The sequence below is a fragment of the Nymphaea colorata genome, chromosome 4 (assembly GCF_008831285.2).
Source record: "Nymphaea colorata isolate Beijing-Zhang1983 chromosome 4, ASM883128v2, whole genome shotgun sequence".
Classification (NCBI taxonomy): Eukaryota; Viridiplantae; Streptophyta; class Magnoliopsida; order Nymphaeales; family Nymphaeaceae; genus Nymphaea; species Nymphaea colorata.
Genome location: NC_045141.1, coordinates 26,147,488 through 26,168,099, shown reverse-complemented (window position 1 = coordinate 26,168,099; position 20,612 = coordinate 26,147,488). Strand labels below are relative to the sequence as shown.

At 40.2% G+C, this 20,612-nt stretch overlaps 4 protein-coding genes across 14 annotated transcripts; 2 read left to right on the top strand and 2 right to left on the bottom strand.

Annotated features, from left to right (window-relative positions):
* Window positions 1-1,121: 1,121 nt before the first annotated feature.
* Window positions 1,122-5,059, top strand: LOC116253378 (protein LSD1-like). Of its 5 annotated transcripts, none has more exons than XM_050077545.1 (8): window positions 1,136-1,219; window positions 1,348-1,444; window positions 1,723-2,058; window positions 2,299-2,432; window positions 2,754-2,867; window positions 3,590-3,703; window positions 3,948-4,057; window positions 4,813-5,059. In XM_050077545.1, the coding sequence occupies exons 4-8, from the start codon at window positions 2,375-2,377 to the stop codon at window positions 4,837-4,839; spliced, it is 423 nt and encodes a 140-aa protein (XP_049933502.1). In that variant the 5' UTR covers window positions 1,136-1,219; window positions 1,348-1,444; window positions 1,723-2,058; window positions 2,299-2,374; the 3' UTR covers window positions 4,840-5,059. The 5 variants fall into 5 exon arrangements, with proteins under 5 accessions (XP_031484031.1, XP_049933503.1, XP_049933502.1 ...); XM_050077544.1 differs by having other exon boundaries at window positions 1,716-2,058; XM_031628171.2 differs by having other exon boundaries at window positions 1,122-1,444; window positions 1,716-2,022.
* A 1,424-nt stretch (window positions 5,060-6,483) lies between these two features.
* LOC116252100 (uric acid degradation bifunctional protein TTL) lies at window positions 6,484-11,393 on the bottom strand. 5 transcript variants are annotated; one of them, XR_004172066.2, is made up of 8 exons: window positions 11,163-11,393; window positions 9,964-10,052; window positions 9,508-9,565; window positions 8,910-9,011; window positions 8,144-8,294; window positions 7,152-7,614; window positions 7,005-7,059; window positions 6,484-6,862 (listed from the first exon to the last, which is right to left on the bottom strand). XR_004172066.2 is itself a non-coding variant. In XM_031626166.2 (7 exons), the coding sequence occupies exons 1-6, from the start codon at window positions 11,298-11,300 to the stop codon at window positions 7,169-7,171; spliced, it is 984 nt and encodes a 327-aa protein (XP_031482026.1). In that variant the 5' UTR covers window positions 11,301-11,393; the 3' UTR covers window positions 6,490-6,862; window positions 7,152-7,168. The 5 variants fall into 5 exon arrangements, 4 of the variants coding, with proteins under 4 accessions (XP_031482026.1, XP_031482025.1, XP_031482024.1 ...); XM_031626166.2 differs by lacking the exon at window positions 7,005-7,059 and having other exon boundaries at window positions 6,490-6,862; XM_031626165.2 differs by lacking the exon at window positions 6,484-6,862 and having other exon boundaries at window positions 6,911-7,059.
* Window positions 11,394-12,191: 798 nt separating this feature from the next.
* On the top strand, window positions 12,192-13,872 carry LOC116252077 (late embryogenesis abundant protein 6). Of its 2 annotated transcripts, XM_050077223.1 has the most exons (3): window positions 12,192-12,344; window positions 13,154-13,490; window positions 13,581-13,869. In XM_050077223.1, the coding sequence occupies exons 1-3, from the start codon at window positions 12,258-12,260 to the stop codon at window positions 13,685-13,687; spliced, it is 531 nt and encodes a 176-aa protein (XP_049933180.1). In that variant the 5' UTR covers window positions 12,192-12,257; the 3' UTR covers window positions 13,688-13,869. The 2 variants fall into 2 exon arrangements, with proteins under 2 accessions (XP_049933180.1, XP_031481987.1); XM_031626127.2 differs by having other exon boundaries at window positions 13,154-13,872.
* On the bottom strand, window positions 13,848-18,994 carry LOC116252078 (uncharacterized). 2 transcript variants are annotated; one of them, XM_050077224.1, is made up of 2 exons: window positions 18,470-18,994; window positions 13,848-14,184 (listed from the first exon to the last, which is right to left on the bottom strand). In XM_050077224.1, the coding sequence occupies exons 1-2, from the start codon at window positions 18,698-18,700 to the stop codon at window positions 13,888-13,890; spliced, it is 528 nt and encodes a 175-aa protein (XP_049933181.1). In that variant the 5' UTR covers window positions 18,701-18,994; the 3' UTR covers window positions 13,848-13,887. The 2 variants fall into 2 exon arrangements, with proteins under 2 accessions (XP_049933181.1, XP_031481988.1); XM_031626128.2 differs by having other exon boundaries at window positions 13,848-14,139.
* Window positions 18,995-20,612: the final 1,618 nt, after the last annotated feature.

Here is a 20,612-nt window from a genome sequence, read left to right as displayed (position 1 = left end):
GTAGCTGGTCAAATTAGTTGGCCGACGTAGGTGCTGCACTGTTCTTTTGTACTACAAATTATAATAATAACTATTTTTTAGTTAAAGTAAATAATCATAAATTTATTCAAGTTTTGAAACAACTCTCAATCATTGTCTACGCTAGTTTTACAAAATTAGTTTAATAATGTTTTGATAATTTGATTGATATACATACAAGTGACCCAAGCCAAACAAATTAAAAGTATTAAATGGGTGGTCTCATTTAAAAAAAAAAAAAAACTCTAGTTTTCTTAGTCCTCTCAATCCTTAAAAAAAAATCCCACTAAAGGGCCCACGTAACAAGTCTTAGGCCAAATCGGGTCCCATCAATTGGACATGCCATAATTTGTAAGGAGAAGGGTCTCCATGTCGTTTCGAGCAAAGAATAATAGAAAAAAATGTCGGCGATTAGTTTGATGATAAAATGCAATGACAGGCGGAAGCTTATCTTGAATTTTGTCATGAAAATTGGCGTGATCTTGACAACTTATATATTGCCGGCATTCACAACTGTTGGATCCGTTTTCTTGAGGTTATTATTGGTTACACTCTGCTCAGCTAAATGAATACCATCTTTTTCAGTGGTCACTCCTCGTTTGCTTCATCCTTCTTAATGGAGTTCGACTCCTGGTTAATGCAAGATTACCAGTTCTTTATCCCGTCCAAAACTTGCTTCTTGTTTACAATGATCTTTGACAGCTGTGTGACGTTGGTGCTGCATGGGCAAGCATAACTTTGAGGTGGCGTTACCGTGAGAATGGCAAGAAACGTGTGTAGAAGGGGTACAGGCGTTATCAACCTCCACAGCAGGGGCTAGATTATATATACATGGGTAAGTTCGCAGCGCCCCATGAGGGAGAGAAAATCAAGCTGCAGACAGAAAACACTGGATTTTCAGGATAGACAGTGCCGGCCCTGACAAAACTTACAACTGACCCTGTGTAGATATATATAGGGAAAATAAGTACATTTTGAAGTAACTTTCTTTTAATCAAAGGAATACATTTAGTTTAGCAACATGTGAAATATATATCTGTTTTAGTGCTCTTGGGTTTTGTTTCTCATATCTTAGGTCTTAAAGAAGGATCTTTTGGCCTGCCAGTCTCGTGCTGATGAATTTATCCATATCAGTGCCTCGACCCCTTTGAGAGAGCTTCAACTGTAACAATGAAAAGTTAAGAAAAAACTTCTATCCATGGTGAAAACTTCGTTCTTGTCTGTTTGCTAAGGAGTACTCTGTATTCATGTCTTGGTTTTGCCTATGGCTACCTTGTTATGCTTTCTTTAAAAAAAACAAATTTGAGTTGTTTCCTTGCTGCTTTTCAGCTCTCAAGTTTTTTGGCGTTTGGTATTATCTGTGACGGAAGACGGGGCCTTCCAAGTTCCCTGAACCAGCAGAAGCTTACAAGTTTCCAAGTCCAAGGTGTCAAACTGTCAAGACCTGGAAACTCTAGAAGCATAGATGCAATATTTTTTATATGTATTAGAATTTTTCCTGAATCTCTCTCTCTTTTCCAATGGTTGGCATGCAAATGATAGTGTCATTTGAAAACACGACATGCAACCTAATGAAACTCTTAAAGTGTTCGATTTCAAAAGTTTTAGTTGGCACATGAAATTAGAAGAACGATGCCAAGATGGTCGTGCACCGTTTTATTGGGCGTTCTGACATTCTTTTCTCATGTTTCTGCAAGTTTTTAGCGTTTGCAGGCTCGATCATCTTCCTTGTTTGCATGCATGCGTTGGTGGAGATGGCTTTTTAAGCTTGGTTGCATGGCTGGTCATGCATCATAGAAGCATGGAATGAAATTAACAACATGAAATTTCATTTTGGAGTGCGCCCAATAGAAGCAAGAGATTGTTTGTTAGGGAAAAAATAAAAATGAGGAAAAGAAGCTCAACGGAGGCAGCCATCGGAAAGGGTTGAGTTTCTGGTAGTTGCCGGTTGGTCTCCTCAGCTGGTCGCTGCCTCGGATGAGCACAGGCCAAAATATAGCGACGGTGAGCAGGGGCAGAGTTTTCGCATGTCCTTCACCTGTATGTTTTTTTTCTGCACCGAGTTGTTAATTTTCAGTTTCATAGGGTGCAATCACACTCGTTCATGTTGAATCAACACCCTTTCACATCGTGGAGATGAATCACTTCATCTGCAATAATCGATCCCTAACGCGCGTTTACCATTACGGCCACAGAATGGTTGGCTATTACTGAAATCACCAGAGTCATAAATGGTAAAAGCTGCCTTACTGTTCCTTTAATGATCGCTTCCTTTTGCAGCTCTTCTACCCAATTGGAGATTTTGGCTTTCTACCATCTTAGCGAAGAAAAAAGGAGACCAGCTGCGAGTCTAAGGATGCCAGTAAATCTTGCGCCGTATGCATCTGCTCCTGTGTCTTTTACAGCTCCAAATGGTAAACATGGTTGATCATTTTCCTTTATGAATTGTTGAGATGATTTTGATGGTTGCTAGTTAATTGATCCTCTGTACTCATGATGAACTCTTAGAGTTGTTTAGTCCATACATTTGGTTGGTTCTAATGTTCAGATATATATTATGACTCTTGCCCGTCAGATTAATCATGACGTTGGTCAGACAAGCTAATCTTCGAACTAGCCTGCTTGCTTTCGCAAAACCATTTATTTCATAACGATTTTCTGATCTTTACTGTAGTAAATTAGAATGGTAGGCTTGATTTTCTAATTAGCTCTGCTAATCCAGCTTTTTTTCTTAGGTGCACAGAGCCAACTCGTGTGTTCAGGATGTCGAAGTCTGCTTCTATATCCACATGGAGCAACTTCTGTGTGTTGTGCTGTTTGTAATGCATTTAATGCCGTCCCAACCCCTGGTATGTTCAACCGTCCTCTTCTTTTCATATTTCTGTTCTTGAATTTGTAACAACATTGCAACGAAATGAGATTGCTATCCTAGACTAAATTCATATCAACTCCGAGTTATTTTCATGGAATTACTGAAGGTTCAGCCAGAGGCAACAAGGATCTTTTACTTGGAAATTTGTGGACCACATGTTTTACACTGGCCTACTCCTAATGACTTTGTGATGGACATTAATTACAGCTGCAGGAAAGCTCGATCAGTGTTCAGTAGTGATGAAAATACAACGAGTACTGATGATCTGATGGACAATATTGTCAAAAAAGGATTCCTTCTACATTTGCTTGAGATGAGACTTTATTTAGGGGACTCATGCATAATGTTCTAACCAATTTAAGTCATTCTGATGAATTTAAACTTGATAAAAACATCCTTCAGCCATCTGCAAGTGACGAACTTCCTCCTTCCAATGCCATGAGAATGAAGCTTGAATTTAGAAAAATGGCGGTTGCCAAATGCATCCTTTCTTTTTATTGGCTTGATGCCCTTACATGCCTCCATCCGAATGGAAACGATCCGCTAATCATTCTAGCACTGTAAACTTCAGAGAACATGTTATTTTCAACATGATCGAACCCATTTCCAATCCACCTGCTGCTTCTTTAGATTTTTCAGTATAATGCCTCTTGAAAAAGTATCTGAAAGCAAGTTGATTTTTTAATTTCTTTGCAACAGGAACAGAAATGGCTCAACTAGTCTGTAGAGGTTGCCGTACTACTTTGATGTACATTAAGGGCGCAACCTATGTACGGTGCACCTGCTGTCTTACTCTTAACCATGCTTTTGAAGGTAAAGAAATACTTACGAACCAACATGGCGTTCTATGTAAAGATAAACTCCTTCATAAAACAAGCGTCATAGAAATTTGTCCTGTCATTCCAGTGTAAGTTATATGTCTTTGCTAAATAAACAGGTAATTTTTTCTTCTTTACAATATAATTTTCATGATGATGCAGCCTAGACACGCATGATGGTGTCAATCTGAGCACAAAGATCTAAGTCCATTACTCAAGGTTATCTTTTTTCTTTGCAGCAAACCAGATTGCACATGTGAACTGCGGGAACTGCAAAATGTTGCTGATGTATCAATGCGGAGTACAATCAGTGAAGTGTGCGGTTTGCAGCTTTGTGACTTCAATTGCGGTTAGTATTTATGGGATTGTTCATGGAACCTGAAAATGACGCTGTGATTCTTGTAAATATAGTTCCTGAACGCAGCATGAGATCATTATTGAGGGATTACATGATTTTGCATGCCATTAGATTGGAATGCAGAGGCAAAAGACCTTTTTAATTGGTGATGTTAAATATAAAAAATACTGCTGATTGAACCGTAATAGTGGTATTAAAATAATATCTACAAGAAGACGGATGGTAAATGAGGGCTGCGGAAAATAAGCGAAGGAATTGAGACTGCAATTAATGAAGCTGAGAACTCTCAGAGACGGCGTTCTTGAAGTTAATGACCAAAAGGAATCACATCGGAATACCTTCTATTCCTGTCAGGAAGTTGTGCTGGCCCTTGGAGTCACGGTTAGGTAATCATGTGGGACCTGCTAATTGTAGAGTTTCATTTCCTCCTCCGTGTTGACATGCTTATTCATCTTCTGATCTCAGAGAGATCTTCAGCAGATAATGAAGATTAGTTATCTATTTGACGAAAAACAACTATTAATTATACAAATATCTTCTCACTCGAGTGCTTTATTTCCTGATCCGGCCCTCTACAGAAGAGAGCCCAGCTAGAGAACCGCTAAATCTTACATCTCACATATAAGAACTGTTAAACGGCCATTTTTCTTCTATTGCTGAATCATGAACATCCTGTCATGCAAGTAGTAACAAGAAGGCACTCTCGGCATCTAAAATTCCTGTTTTGATTGTCTGGCTGGATACAGGCTTTCTCAAGTGCTGAAGTTCGGTAGCTGATCAAAGTTCATCCGGTAAAGCTTCTGTTTTTCTGAAGTTGATCAGGCATGCATCATGAACTGTGTCTTTCATCTCATGAAAACCCATTTAGAGAGGAACCTTGTTAAGAGCTATGTTAGCCTTCTCTCGCTTGAATAAACAGCTTTCGATGTGGTAAAGATGAACTTGCCGCAGGAATCTGTAGTCAGAGAGGATTGTTCATATAAGTAAGGTATGATGACTGCATATCCATGTTAGTTACTGCGACAAACGCTGGAAGCTCTCTCTCTCTCTGTGTCTCACGCACACGTACACACACACACACACACCCGGGATCGATCAAATAAGCAATTCAAGAAACCGAGGTTCCAGAATGTCAACACTCCACATAACTGCAACTGCTTGGAGATTTTTGCCGTTTTAAGGCATACATCATCTGGATTAAACACATGGGGGAACCTTGGACAGCCAAAAATTTTAGCTCATCGAGCACTAATTGAAAAACTTTCATACTTTAACCGGGACCAATATAGATAAACAATCACATAGTTCACGGTGATATGAAAGTAAAGATATGGATCCGCCACTGCTGGTCCAGCGTTAGGCTTTTCATCCTATAAAAGAACCAAGGAATTTCGCAAAACCAACAAAACTAAAGGGACTACTGGTAAAGATCAACTTGGCTGCGACAACACGTTGAGATGATAGCACTGTTTTTAGTTCTGTAAGATACAATCCTTGTTATGGTGGTAGATTTGCTCTAATATTATTCCAAGCTGGGATTCAAATTGCCCCTAATCGCTAAAGTAGAACCATTCTCCACATGCTGCACGATCGTGAAGGATTCGCAATTCATCAGTTATGTAATTACCGCGTCGACCATCTCATCGTTAATATCAGACTAGGAACATGAATAAGCAAAGAATCAAGGAAATGAAATCTCCAGATTTCCAAATTGGGGGGACCCTCTGCGTCGACAGCATCTCGCCAATTGCAGGCACGCAGTAAACTATTTTCCAAGTTGAGAGACCATCTGCCAAGTTGAGAGACAATTAAAGAGATTTCTCTCCAATCGAAGGGGTGTCCTACTTCACAAGGTTTTCACGAAGATTCAATGATTCTGCTTCCGATATTAATTTCATCCGTTCGTGCACCAAAATTTACGTTTATCAGATCTGTTATTACACATCAATCTATATTTGCTTATCAGATCTGTTATTACACATCAATCTCAATATTTGTTTACAATACCCGTTTGAGTGAGTGGATTACGACCTACTGCTTGGAAAAGAGAGAGAAAGGAGCTTTCCCACGGCCCCCCTAAAAAAGAAAAAAAAAAAGAGAAGAAAAAAAAAACTCCGGTGCCACTTCTTAAGCTTTGTTTGGTTGGAGGGAAATGGAGAGAAAGGAATAGAGGGAAAGGATTGGTCGGAGGGAAATGGAGAGAAAGGAATAGAGGGAAAGGAAAAGAAAGAGAAGAGAAAGGAAATGGAAAGGAAAGAAAAAAGTTGATTAAAAACTTGTTTGAATAGAAAGAAAAGGAAAGACTCATGTAAGACTCATGTTTGTTTGGACTACATAAATAAAGGAAGGAAAAGAAAGGATAGAATTTATAATATTTTACAATAAAACCCCTAACAATCAAAATGTTTTGAAAAAATGAGAGGTTTCATGATATAATGTCCACAGGAATTGAGTTAATAAAAAAGGATATAATGTCCACAGGAATTGAGTTAAGAAACACGCCTCTTCCCCCAGCTATAGTATGCCCTTAAAATAGATCGATCAATGAACAAGCAAGATCCAAATCATACGGAAGCTTAAGAGCCATTGGGAAAAGGGAGGGTGTTTCATTAGTGCTCTTCTGAAGATCTACTGTCGACGCAAATCTGGTGGACGGAATGTGCTCCAGCGCGTTCCTGTGAGGAATGCTTGCCAGGTGACCTTGTAACTGTAAAGGAACAGAAAAACCAGGTTGTGGGGAGCACGTTTGTTGCGCATCAAACGCTAACACCGGGTCGCTCTACGTGAAAGGACATCCTAATACATATGATAAGCAGCTCGAGTCAGAAATACAACCTACGTCACTTTACAAATGAAATAAGCAGACCTTTTTGGCAACGGAGAATAATAAAACAAGCATTGCCAGAATCCCCAAAGCAATCCCATCAAGAAAAATTACATTGTAGAGAAAAGGCACCACCCTCTTCCGAAATGGCATCAGATGATCATACGTGCTAGAGCAGAGAAAAAAAAAAAAAAAAACCCTAAGATTTCAATGTCAAGAATACATGCAGAACAAGCAAGAGAACTTTAAGTTGCTATTTACCAGCAACAAGGAGCTCTTTAACTGCCGCGATATGTAGTAAACGAGAACGGTGACAGCAACAGCGGAACATGGAAATGTTGGGATGTTTGATCCTCTTTAATCTTGAACACGATTGACACATAAGGGTAAAACCCGCCAGGAAAGTACTTTCTCGTATTGAAACTGATCCTATAAATTCCAGGAGATACGTGATCAACTATAGGCATCAGCTGGCCGCTTCGCCCATCCGTATCAGTGACCGATGATCCCTGGAAGATCCAATCACCTGAACCTGCTGAATCAAATGATGGCTCCTTTTCTAGCCGATTCCACTTCTGCAATACAACCTCAACGCCAGATGCAGGGGATCCTCGCGAAACATCTAAAATATGTGTTGTGATTGGAGGGCGGGTTCTGGTAGATGGCGCAGCTGCCGTTATATGTGCTCCAATCTTGTTCAAACGTTCATCTGCAACCAGAAGTACTACAGCATGAAAAGAATACCATTATTAAACTTTCTTATTTGAAAGCAAAATACCAACTTCTATCACTAAAATCTGAAAAACGAAAAAAGGCAACAACTTTTCAGTTCACTGTTAGTGAACCTTGCAGTGTACTGGAAGATGGAGCCATGGATCAACTTGGCCAGGTTCCCAAAATCATGTCTCTGTCAGAGACAACTAAGGATTGCATGAGACTTGATGAAAAGCGCCAAATACAATATTTCCAAGAATAAACCAAGTTCAGAGTACAAGATAATGCCTGGAATAGTTGACCCACATGTACAAGGAAGAGTTCACTCGAATCCCTCTAGTGGCTTATAAACTCCCATGACACAGTAAAATTGCCATGAAGAGAAAAGGACCAAGTTCGGAATATCACATAACCAATTCTGGAAAATGGAAAATTATTGAATAGGTTTAATATGGAGGCACAACATGTACTTGGAAATGTGGAATACAAAGTGCAAAGACAGTAAGAAGTAAAGAAGAAGCGGTTACATTTAAGGGTACCTTTTGGTTTCAAATTTTCACTGTGTTCTCCACTGTGGAAGGGGGAAACTTCTGTAGACTTGAAGAGTTTGGCAAGGCGCAGTTCAGTTATCTTCAGTTGCTCCAGAGCAGCAATCTCAAGTTCAACAATCGGCCGGTTCACATAGCGCCTCTAGGACACAACATCAAACAAGAAAACCAAACTAGTTTAGACCAATTTATAGGACACTCATGGACAAACAATTAAACTCGTAGATAAACATGCACGAAGCAGATGTCAATGTGCAGGCAAATATGTGAATGCACATGCAGGCACAAGAAAGGAAAAGAGAGAGAGCAGCTAATTCGTCACTTCTACAAACTGCCACGAGTATCAATGAGGCACATATTCCATTTTCTTGAAATGGCAAGTGCTGAGCAGTATAGGATACAGTATCCAGAAAACATAATGCTCTTGTTTCGTCTTCCTACATGATTTGCTCGTCTTAGCGCTGTCATGAGGTGGTTCCAACATAGAAGAGCATGGATTGGTGCTCAGCCATAGGCTATACTAGCCAGAAGTGTAGAAGTTAGATGAACACAAAATTTGGCAACGGTGGCAGTAACCAAAGAGTCAAAACTAATTCTTGTAATACAACTACAGTAGCATAGCATGCACCTAGATGTGATTAAGGACTTGAAATATAGGTAAACAGCAGGCAAAAAAACCATGAAAGGTATGTGGAAAACAAATGTTAGTAACAACACGAGATGTAAAACTCTTTTAGAAGATAACAACAAATCTGACCTTCAACTCTACAAGTACTTCATTTGAGGTCCTCCCAGATGCACATATGATGAAAATAAATCCAAATTTTTGTTTGTAACGAATATTCCATTCATGAAGTTCCTGTACACATCAAATGTTAGTTACAGTCTTACAGACATTTAAATACTGTACAATGCTATTAACTAGAAAGGGGTGGAGAGATGCTCGCAGCTACAATGTCCATGGTTTCTTTCTCTGTTGAAAATGAATCAACTACCAAAGCTAGTTCACCTAGACAAGTATCTCTGACCTGACCAGCTAGAAAATTATACCAGCTCGCAATGAAAGCTTGTGACAAAGCTCCTGCCTTAAAGAGCTTGAATGGAGCAGGGGACAGCTTAAGGAAAAAGTTTTACAGCTCAGATTGTTTAAAACACACAACCCTTTTGAAGTTTCAAAATAACCGCCCCGTCCAGTCCCCACACCCTACATACAACTAAGCCAAAACCAAATCACTGTCCGTTCCCTCTTTCGCACAACACTTCAAAGTTTCAAACCCACCAAAAGGTTCACAAGATAATGAAAAGTGAAAATGGGGAGGAAAAGAAGTGAACAAATTAATCTGCAAAGGTCGTACTTGTAAATTAGAGGCAGTTGCAGTTGCCATAGCCATCGACTGCTCTCCTTTACACCACCTACAAAATTAGAAGCTTCAAGACGACTAATCGTAGAAGACTGTGAAAGAAAGCAAACCAGAACCACCAACTTTTGGGGAAGAAGAAAAGTAGGTAGTAAAAGCAAGTGAAAGAAACAAAGTGGATAATACAATTCTCAACTATTAGCCTCCTAAATAATTGTCAAAGTATATGCTTGTTTTCTCAAAACAATTAGTTAAGATATCCAATGGTTGCTCGAGACTTGCCTTAATTGAATATGAAACCATAACAGCACGGCAAAGAACAAGCATGACATTTCTAATATTCAATATAAACTTACATTAATAATACGTAAGCAATTTTTAATATCCCCTATGAACTAATGTCACAGAACGGAAGTGAACAAAATAACATAGAACTTGTAGGGAACACTCAACTGTGCATGCATCCCGCTTTCTTGGTTTGCAGGAGTCTCTCCAATCTGTGGATGAGCAGAGAAAGCCTCCAACCATCCATTAGTGTCAACCTAAGTACAGACTTAAGTCATTGGAGTACTTAACGAAAGTAAAAACCTTGACATATAGATCTACGTAAATGAGAAAAGCAATATTCCCCTTAACTCACAATAGCTAATATATGAGATAATCATGGTGTTCTTTGTAATATAATGATAAAAAGCTAACCCCCAAAAGAAATCACCATGCACAATAACATAAAATCTCAAGTACCTCTCACTTTTCCTTCTACCTAGGGACACGAAGATCAAAATCTGGAACCGACAGAGGTTTTCCTTCTCAGGATCTCGATATATGAATCATCCTCCAGACCTTAGAAGTTCCCTTGTGAAATTTCTGTTATAAGCTTTTACCTTGTGAAATTTCTTTTATAAGCTTTTCTTCCCCTTCATTTTGGTTTATAACGTCAGTTGCTTCAAACTAACCTTTTACATTTACCCTAATCTCGCCATGCCTATACTCCAGCTGCAGATAACTAGCATTCTCGATAAGACCATGCTAACGACCGACAAATGGCCTGGATATTTAATGACCATTATCAGAAAACACCATTTTTTGTTCATTTTCACCAATTCTCCGCACCAAAATCTGTATGTTGCATAGTAACCCTTTTAGTGACCAAGAAAATTCTGGACGCATCATCGATATTCCTCCCTTCTCGTACGCGCATTAATCCCATAAAGTTTGCAAAATCTTCTTGAGCCACTAGCTTTGCGTCCCCAATACTACGAAAACTCTCTGCCCGCTAAGCGGAACTTTAACGCAGCCACCTTTAAAAACCAGAGATAAGTTGGGACATTTGCTTCGCGCTTCGAAATTCCATCATCGTTGACATGTCCAAGTTTCTCCCATTAATCGGCTCAATCCTATCTCCACAAAACAGGAAAATAACCGATCACCACCTGTCGGATTCGCCTAAAACCGAAGTCCCAAAAGATCGTTGAAAGCCTACAGCGGTTGACACTACATAATCGCTACTCGTCTACTCTATGTCCTCCTAAAGGTTTCCAATCCAAACCTCCTTCCTTTAACAAAAAACATCTGAAAACCGAAAGCAGATTCAATCAAACAGAAGACGACAAAGAAGGAGAAAGGGAAGGCCTGGGACTGTGGAGGCTTACATTGTTCAACCATATGTCCCTCGCCATCTCTAGTGCTTGATCATAAGTAGCGAACGGAGAGAGCCTTGCCATCTCCCGAGCGAATCTTGTGCTCCCGCAGCAAGCCAGAAGCTCTCTCTCCTCGAATTGGAAGGCCATGGCTCTCTCTCTCTCTCTCTCTCTCTCTCTCTCTCTCCCCTGCCGACGACATAGACCGTGGTAAAGCACGCGATGTTAGTCCTCTCCGCACTAATTCGCAATTTGTCGTGCGAATCATATAATTAAAATTTATATAAAGGCAATATCGGTTACACCTACACCCACACGTAAGAAACGACAGCTGGAAGTGGACGTTTGCTGTCAAACTTATAACCGATAGAATCTTAAATCACGTCTTATTGCAAGCGGAACTAAGTTTCCAATCTATCACAATCTTCCCATGTTGTCAGCTGAAACCGTTTAAGTTCGTTTGGAGCTCACCATGAACGTTACAGGTATAAAATGACGTAGTATTACTGGTCTAATTGATGGATCAGTGAAAATCCAGTCGTTCTTTTGATTTCTGTAGGTATTAATTTTCTGGGTACTCTTTATCTGAACTATAAACAATATATACATTGCAGTGTACTGCTTCTATCTAAGCCTCCAAATAACTTTGTATTTCAAGACCTGAGTGTACTGTGTCTAATCAAATCTCCAAATAACTCTTCATTTCAAGGAAAAAAAAAAAAGTGGTAGCTCTAGTCGCATTTCATTAAACCGTGCTTGGCTACCATGGTATGTCCGAATCTAATTGGTGCAGTACGACACAAACAACTTCTGCGGGATAAACAGATGCCTCCACCGCTCTATTATGACTTTCATTTGTCCATCGACACCTATGCATTGCAGTTGGCGATCATCCTCTTTATATTTTACGTGGCAGAGAGCTACGTTCGTCACCTGCCACCGGTAGACACGTTGACGATCTCGCTCTTTCCCTCCCCTTTCTTCCGCCGATATAAAGGATGAAGGGAGGACGAACAGAAAACGAGCACATACGCATAGAGCTTGCTGTTGATCGACTGCGAAGGTATCTATCGAGGTTTGGTGAACGTTAGAAAAGAGAAGGAAAACATGCAGGCCGCAAAGGAGAAGATCAGCAACGTGATGAGCTCAGCTAAGGCTAATGTTGAGATTCAGAAGGCCAAGGCCGAAGAGAAGGTTCTTAAATGTTTCTTAGTGCTTCTCTGTTCGTATATTCTTCTTCTTTTGATGTTCTTCCATTTTCACGTCTTGGTACAAGTACCAAAGGGCCAAGTAGGGGTTCAAAGAGCCATTAGGTATGGTAAAACGTGGAAAGAGGCGGAATACGAGCAGTGGTTGTTGTGAACTATCAACCATCCTCTGCTTCCCTCTTGTTTTCCTTACAGACCTAACCGTGCGAATGCGATCTTCTGTCGTTTCCACCAACTTAAAAGTCAATACGGAACTCCTCTCAGCAAAAGGAAAAAGAAAGAAAGAAAAATGACCAGCTTAGCTTCTGTTCAGCTCGTAACAGGCTCTCCTTCATTCTGTTTCTATGATGAGTTCATCAGTGAAGCTTTACAAGTTGTTCACCAACAGTGCATCATCTTTGGTGAGCGAAAGTAGAAACGGGATGTGTTCAGTTCGTTCACCTCAATTGAGCATTGTATAAGTTTTAGAGGTTGTTAAGCTTTGACTGAAATGAGTTAATTTCCTCGCTTTTGGGGATCAAACTTTGTGCAGATTTAACAACTTATGTTTTTCACTTTTACAATTAGTGGGTTACTAACGTAGATTTTGGTACCATCAAGCCTTCACACTTTCTTATATTAAAGCAATAGATGGTTCTTTCCTAAACTATTGAACACCCAAGAACTATGATGACATTTTCATTGTTCATTTTATTAACATAGAGAAACGAAGAGGGCACCCTTTTGTTGATTACTAATTTACTGACGACCCTCTGTTTTCAAGAAATGTGATTTGAGTTACGGCAAATTTTGCAGGCAGAGAAGGCGGCTGCTAGGACAGAAGGCGAGAAAGAGATGGCACACCAGCGCAAGGAAGCCAAGGTGGCTGAGGCCAAGATGCACCTTCACGAGGCCAAACTGCAGCACAAGGCCGAAAGAGAGCGGGCAAAGCATGAAGCTACGGCGGGCGTGCATGGCATCCATGGACAGACCGCTGGAGTGCATCCGGCGGCCGCTGCTTATGCACCATCCACCGACCTGCACCCATCTAGCACCGCCGGCGTTTATGGCGCCCCTCAGGCACCAGAGGCAGGTTTCGGCACCACTCAGGCACCAGCCGCAGGTTACGGCACCACTCAGGCACCAGCCGCAGGTTACGGCACCACTCAGGCACCAGCCTCAGGTTACGGCACCACTCAGGCACCAGCCTCAGGTTACGGCACCACTCAGCCACCAGCCTCAGGTTACGGCACCACTGAAGCTGCCACAGGCGCAGCTTTCCCGGCAACGGTAACTGTAGCTTCGAAGTATCCGGCGACTGGAACGGAGCCCTCTGCCAAGCGCGTCTGATCATTTTTCTCTTGTTCTACCGTCTCTTTGTTGTTACTTGTCTAGGTGTCTTCCTTTGATTAGGATGTAGTGTGGATAATCGTTTTTGTTTGTGAAGGTCTTGTGTTTGCGAACCAAAATGATCAATCTTCTTCTTTGGTTCTACTACGTTCGTCATGAGTACGATAATGGAAATGTCACTAAAAAAACAAATAAGTGTTTTACACCCATATCAATGTCCCGTTAAAGTCTACACATTGAAGTATGTTTCCATCTTGAACAATTGCCTGTCTCTTTACTCTGGCTGGCCGGCTTGAGCGCCGGACAATGAACCTGGATTGTGATTGTGATTTTGAAGGCGTGCTGTCCATGGCTGCCTGAGATGAACTTTCGGGCAAGACTTCCTCCAAGAACTCCTCTGCTACGTCTCCATCTTCGTCAATCCGTAGCCGCTTAGCATACCATCTAAAGCCCTGCATGTTGCCTTGTGTTAGTAGTTCGTCCGGTAGCATTGAAAACTGAAAAACAAGTTCACAAATGAACATAACCATGATTCTGGTCACAACAAAGAGAGTTGCTAGTTGCTAGGGACAACATTGTTGAGGCGGGGACAAACCAAATACATTCTCGAATACCAGGGAAAAGGACTGACAAGTCACTTAAAACACCCACAGAGGAAAAAAACAGAGGAATCACATGCATTCTCAAATACCAGAAAAAGGACAAACCAATCATAAATTTTCCAATACCAAGAAATAGAAACAAAGTTTCTGTTAGTTAAAGCTTTGAAGCTGCAGAAGAGAGCTAGGATTTCTCGCATATTTCCATTCTGTGATCAGGCTGGAAATGTTCCTGGTAGACGTCTCGTCACGTCGAGATCCAGATTCCTCACCGTTTTGAACTTAACCATACATAGTTATGCTGCAATCCCAAAAGGCACAAATGTCTGACAGCGAGAGCTTTCATTTTCCTGAATTAAAATCCGTTGATCTGAAGTCACAAGACTAACCGAGCCTGAAAATTTTGCTTTGCATCTTCGTCGTTGCTGTTGAATGCACCTGCGTGCCTGCCTCGTAAGTCCAACATTGTCCCCAGAGAGGCACCAAATTACTACAGCAATGGACCGAGTGAGATCACCATATCAGTGTAAGACTCACCGGTCTCAACGTGGGTGGTGAGTCTCTATCTAGTATCAAGTGCGTCTTTATCTAGTATCTACTGACGCTAACTTGAAGAGAGTCCGTCCACGACTTCGACAAGAGTCTGTCCACGACTTCGACAAGAGTGTCCACGACTCCACCAAGCCATGACATGATCAGAACTTTTTAATATGACAAACAATATCCTGCACCATAAAAGCATAGATCCAACACCAAGAGACCGAACCAAATGTATTTTCAGGAGGACAACCAACAATACAACGTGGCCTGTAAAGACTAGCCTTCGGGGTAACTTGTGGCGGTTCAAAAACTCTTATATGCTGCTCTGTTTTTGAGATAAGCAAGAACATGGAAGCCTGCAAACAGTTCCTACAGAAAACAGATGAAAAAGTGGCACCTGCTCTGTTACTACAAAAAGTCTGTCATTGAACACACGCTTCTATTTTTAGTTCACTCATCTTTCTTGCAGTAAACCAAATAGCTGCAATTCGCATATACCAATTTGGTGCAACGTGAGCTCCAAGATAATTGTAACAAGAAATACTCCATTTTGATGCCTGTTCTATGTAGAAATTGTCCTACCACCAAGAAGAAAACCACACAGAAAAAAGGAAAAGCTATCACTCAACCTCTCGTCTACTTATAGGTCTTGCTTTCAGTGCCTCAAGGCTGCGCACTTCAACTTGCAGTGATGTCATGGATCCAAAGACAGCCTACTAACTACAGCCCAATTAGTTGCACCATTCCCCTTGTGAACTATAAGATCATTACCTCAATGATTGGGTTCTACAAACTACACACCCTAATAAAAAAAGTTCCGTCCTTGCACTCAAGGTGTCACTGTTAAGAAGCATAATGTTCCCATAGTTTCAAATGAGAAATGAACATTTTTAGTGATTGAACTACATTTCACAGCCATTAGATGCTAAATTTTTCCTATGTTGAGTGACAGAGCCATGTTGTCAGATTATACTGACAGCAATCTACTTGAACCTACATTTCAGATCATTAATAGTAGTCTCAACTTCACTCTTGTCAATTGAAGTACAGATTCATTCATGAGAAAAGACAATGGCACCAATTACTTGTGCATCCTGGCAGACAGGAACAATTGCCCAAGATTCCATAAGCTCTACCAAATGATGAACCTGTTGCCAAAAAGCATCACAAGCTGTAAATGTAAGAATAAAAGGTGGTCCCTATTGCGCTTCTCAGCAACAGCGAGACACTAGTTCTGAAAGAACTTTCACCACTTGTAGGATCTTTACCTATGAAGCATGTGCATTCATAGTTGGTAGAGAGATTCCCATTAGCTTTCCTATGCATAGCTTCAGGTATTTAAGGAATCGGCTGAATATCCTGTATATAATCTAAAACAGCCAATCCAAATATTCACACCAAATATGAAATCCACCTGGACAATGCAGGACCTTGATCAGCCGAGAGGTTATCCAGACTTAAGCTTGTCCTAATTTGTCCTGCTCTGAAGTTCAAAGACTAGAATTCCAGTTCTAAGCATAATAAATTATGGCATTTGTTGCTTGTTTAATGATCAATGTTGTCTCGCATACTACCTTTACATGTATCGATTAATGTCAATGATTGGAATCTAAAGATCTCTAAACCTAAAAACCACAGAAAAGAATGCACCTCTGACACCTAAGAATGACTATAAATTTATTATAATTTCACTAGGTAATAAATTAATAACATCCTGCTGCCTCGCATAATCAAACACCGGATAACAAACATAAGAATAAGAATGGCACATTAATGGATCATGCACATCAAAATCCCTTCATTAATCACTAAACTCTTCTATAATCTATATAACGTACCAATAGAGTCAATATTTTTTTAAACCAATATTAAACAATTGTCAGAAAATGAAGCATTAAACATGACGGTATTAGAAAAAGTTCAACTAACCGTCCAAGTTTAACAAAACTTGGTTTAATTAGCAGTGCACTATTCTTGAAAACAACTCACTTGAGGCCTCAGGGAGGAAAACGTATTGAATGACAAACCAGAATGATAAAGAATGTCATGCAAAAAAAGTAGATCAGCCAAATGCTTGTATGAAGGGCCTTTTTTGTTTCGGTGGATGGCATTTTTTATTTGTGTGTGTGCATGTGTATGAATCTATTACTTTCTCAAACATACAGAGGACAAAAAAAAGGGAAACAGATGTTACTGTTAAAGGAAGAAACTAGGAACCTTATAAAATATTAAAAAGGCATTTTGAAGAGTGGTAGAGAAGATCACTGTGTAGAATATGACACAAGGAACAATGTTACGGAGTAACAAGTATTTTCTTCTACATTACTGGAGATAGGACAGGCACTCGTAGTCTCGTACCCAAAAGTGCTGCTGGAAATTAGCTGGTCATAGTGAAACTCAAGTATGACTTCAATTTTCAATATAAATTAATCTAGGCAATCTTAAATTAAACTATGTATAACCTAGTTGTTATAAAAAGAAATGTTGATATATCTCATTCTCTTCACTATTTTGTCCAAAATATTTGTCAAAGACAGCCTGCTTTGGTCAAGTTCTCAGTCCATATCTTTGGTGGATTTTTATAGTTCTAATTGAAGCAACTGCATGTAAGCATTTCTACCGTTTCTGTAGAACCGAACTTTTAAATGAAGCAAGGTATCAGTTCAAATGCTTTTGAGGATCACGATTTGTGACAGTTGATGATTTGTGTACCAGAGTCTAGAACCACAGACACCCAGGGAGAGTCTCACTTTGTGGACAAATTCTCAGAATTTAGACATCCGCAGCTGCTTATTTTATCGTTCTTACAAATTCCTCGAGATCTTTCAAGTTTCAAGTACAATTGGGAAGAAATGTGACAAAACCATTACACTGGACCGTAAAAGCATCAGGTGCCTGCTGGACAGGACTCCTTTCCAGACTTTTATGGACTATACTTCCCAAATCCCATATTGTTCAAACGGAGTAATCGGACAAAGTAACAAGCAGCAATTAACAAACATAAATGCCATAAATAGCAGAGCTTCAAACTTCCAGTTGAGAAGATGAAAATAACAGGAAGCTCAAGAGTACTAAAAATTAAAATAATTCATCAGAAAACATCGAAACGCTATAGTCTATACTGACAAGGGAGAAGAGAAAACTTTTATTTCCAGCACGGAAGTATGACATGACACCAAATTCTCCAAGAACCTCCGAACAGAAATGTTAGGGAAAACAGAAACCAAAAATGCCACCAAAAACGCCCAAGACTGCTGCAAATCTTTCATGGACAACAAAAATTTGCATGAATTTCAAAATAAGAAGATGAACCCACTTCAGGAATAACATTACAGAACTAAATTCCAACAGTAATAAAAACATAAACAGAGTTTCTGATGCAGATAGCTACAATTTGCATAAATGAAAAACCAAACTCACTTCAAGAAAAAAGTGCACTAGCATCAAATCCCGAACATCAATGATATAGCACAAACGGAAATTCTCCGATAGAAACCCCAAAACCGCAGAAACTCAAGAAGAAGCAACCACACTTCAAAAATTCCGCCACAGAATTAAATCCAGCGAGCGATATTAACACAAAAGACAATAATAAAGCAAAACAAGTCCCGCTAATCAACGGAAACCTGCAAAGCAATGCTACCTGAACTCCGCCTTCTCCATGATCGCACTGAGTGATGACGGGTCCCTGATAGGCCCTCTCCACTGTTACGGGCACCTTGACGCCGAACCCTCCGTTTGACCTAGCATTCACGCCAACATTCGGATTGACGCCATCAGGGTCGTGATGACGACGACCACCGCCACCATCCCGATCATGGCCATCGTCTCTGATGATCCCGAAGAGACTAGCGATCTTTCTGAACAGACCCATCCTCCTCTTTCGGTTTCCTGGGAGTTGATTTGATCCTCTCCTGACAAAGAAGGGCCAGAACGGAACCTCCTGAATATGCACCCTCTTAGATGCACATCTCAAATATACCGATGACACCGCTGATGGTCATGATGATGATGTTGGATCATAATTAGGACGATGGTAGCGAACGTATCCATACATGGGGGCATCGATGAACCTACCCATGCAATTGGTGGCGGCGGCTATGAAGCATTGGGAAAACAGGAAGCGAGTTTCGTGGTGACGCTTTGAGAAGATAAAGAGAGAGAGACGTCCCCTTGTTTCTTACCAAGAAAATACAGAAGAATTAAGCCTTTTAACCCTGCCCGACACGCAACCGATACTGAAAATAATTTTCTTGATATATCCTCGAGAATTTTAAAAATGACTACCAGGAGCCGATGGAGAAACGGTCTTTTGGATTTGACAATTACCTTTCCCTCAAAACCGTGTGCAAGATGGTGTGGAGTATATTCGAATCTGGATCCTAATCAGTGAGTTCTGGAAGCCAGATTAGATCTGCATAATCTGTTTTACTTCTAGAGAGTTAAATGAGTTAGATTTGATCCAGATCTTAATCTTGGTACCCAATTTTCGGGAAGTAGCGCCACTAGTGGGGATGGTGCTGTGTCAACAACACTTCTTTAGTTTCATTCTCGCTAGCGTTACTCTTTGTGCCATATGACTGTAATCCGCAGCATAAGTGAGTGATTAACTTTTTAACAAAGCAAGTCATCTACTAGTCCACCTTTCATAAAGTACTTTCCAATCTATAAGAAAACAAAACGAAAAGTTTGTCTTTAAACGATAATCAAATGCTTGGTGGCGTTCAATCGTGTGAATGGTTGAATGTATCATGTGCCGAAATTTTTATGGTAACTTTTTGAAAAGATAGTTGTTGCATTGTAAGAATAATATGTTTTTATATCTTTGTTGCGATTTTTTCCCTTTTTGCCGACTTCGTAATGTTAATAAAACTTTGGATCTGAAAATTTGTGACTAGTAAACAAAATGGGGCTCTTGGTTCTTTTTTAACCCTAGTAAAAAACGCAGGCATTGATATGTCAATTGCCAGTAAATAGGACATGAAATTGAAAAGAAGAAGCGATGAGATGAGGAAGCGGGGGCGGGAAGCGACCTTGCAATGGCGGGAAGCGGGAGCGGGAAGCGATCAGCCATCAACAACAATGATATCATTGAACATGAATCCATGATGATGGTGCGATCCCCCAAATGATGCCAACCGCCAACCATTTTATCTCATCATCTCAACCTACCATTCCTTATTGCACGAGTTGTTCCAACGCGTCTGACCAGTCTTGGTCGCATTGAGTAAGCCATCACATGTTCGAATCCCATTGTTGCTGAGTCACAAACGATGCTTGCTAAGCTCCACATTTAAGTTGAATGGTCGATTATAGGCTCGCCTAAGCTCCAAAACAAGTTAAAGACCTTGAAGATATGAGGCTACAATTGATGGTTTCCCCTAAGTTACTAGTAACAATGAAAAAGGAAAACTTGAAATCAATGCGCATAAATGATTTTACAAGTCGTCAAGGTGAAAGACATTATTAGGTGAAAACATTATAGAATATGGTTTGTCTGTATACGATTGCATTTCTACAAAATAAAAATGGGCTATATATGGCGCGGCAGACTATAGTATACATTGATTTATGGTAAATGCGAGAATCTGTTTGACTATTATTGTTTTGAAACTCTATAGACCCGTGACTATGTTTTCACCTTATTTGCCCACTAAGAAAACGTATAAATTGGTACGATGATCATGATTTATAGAGAAATAAGGTTAGTTTTGTGAGGCAAAAAGTAGATTGATGATTTTCAAGTATTGCAAAGTGTTGTTTATCATGTAAAAGCATTGTCCTTG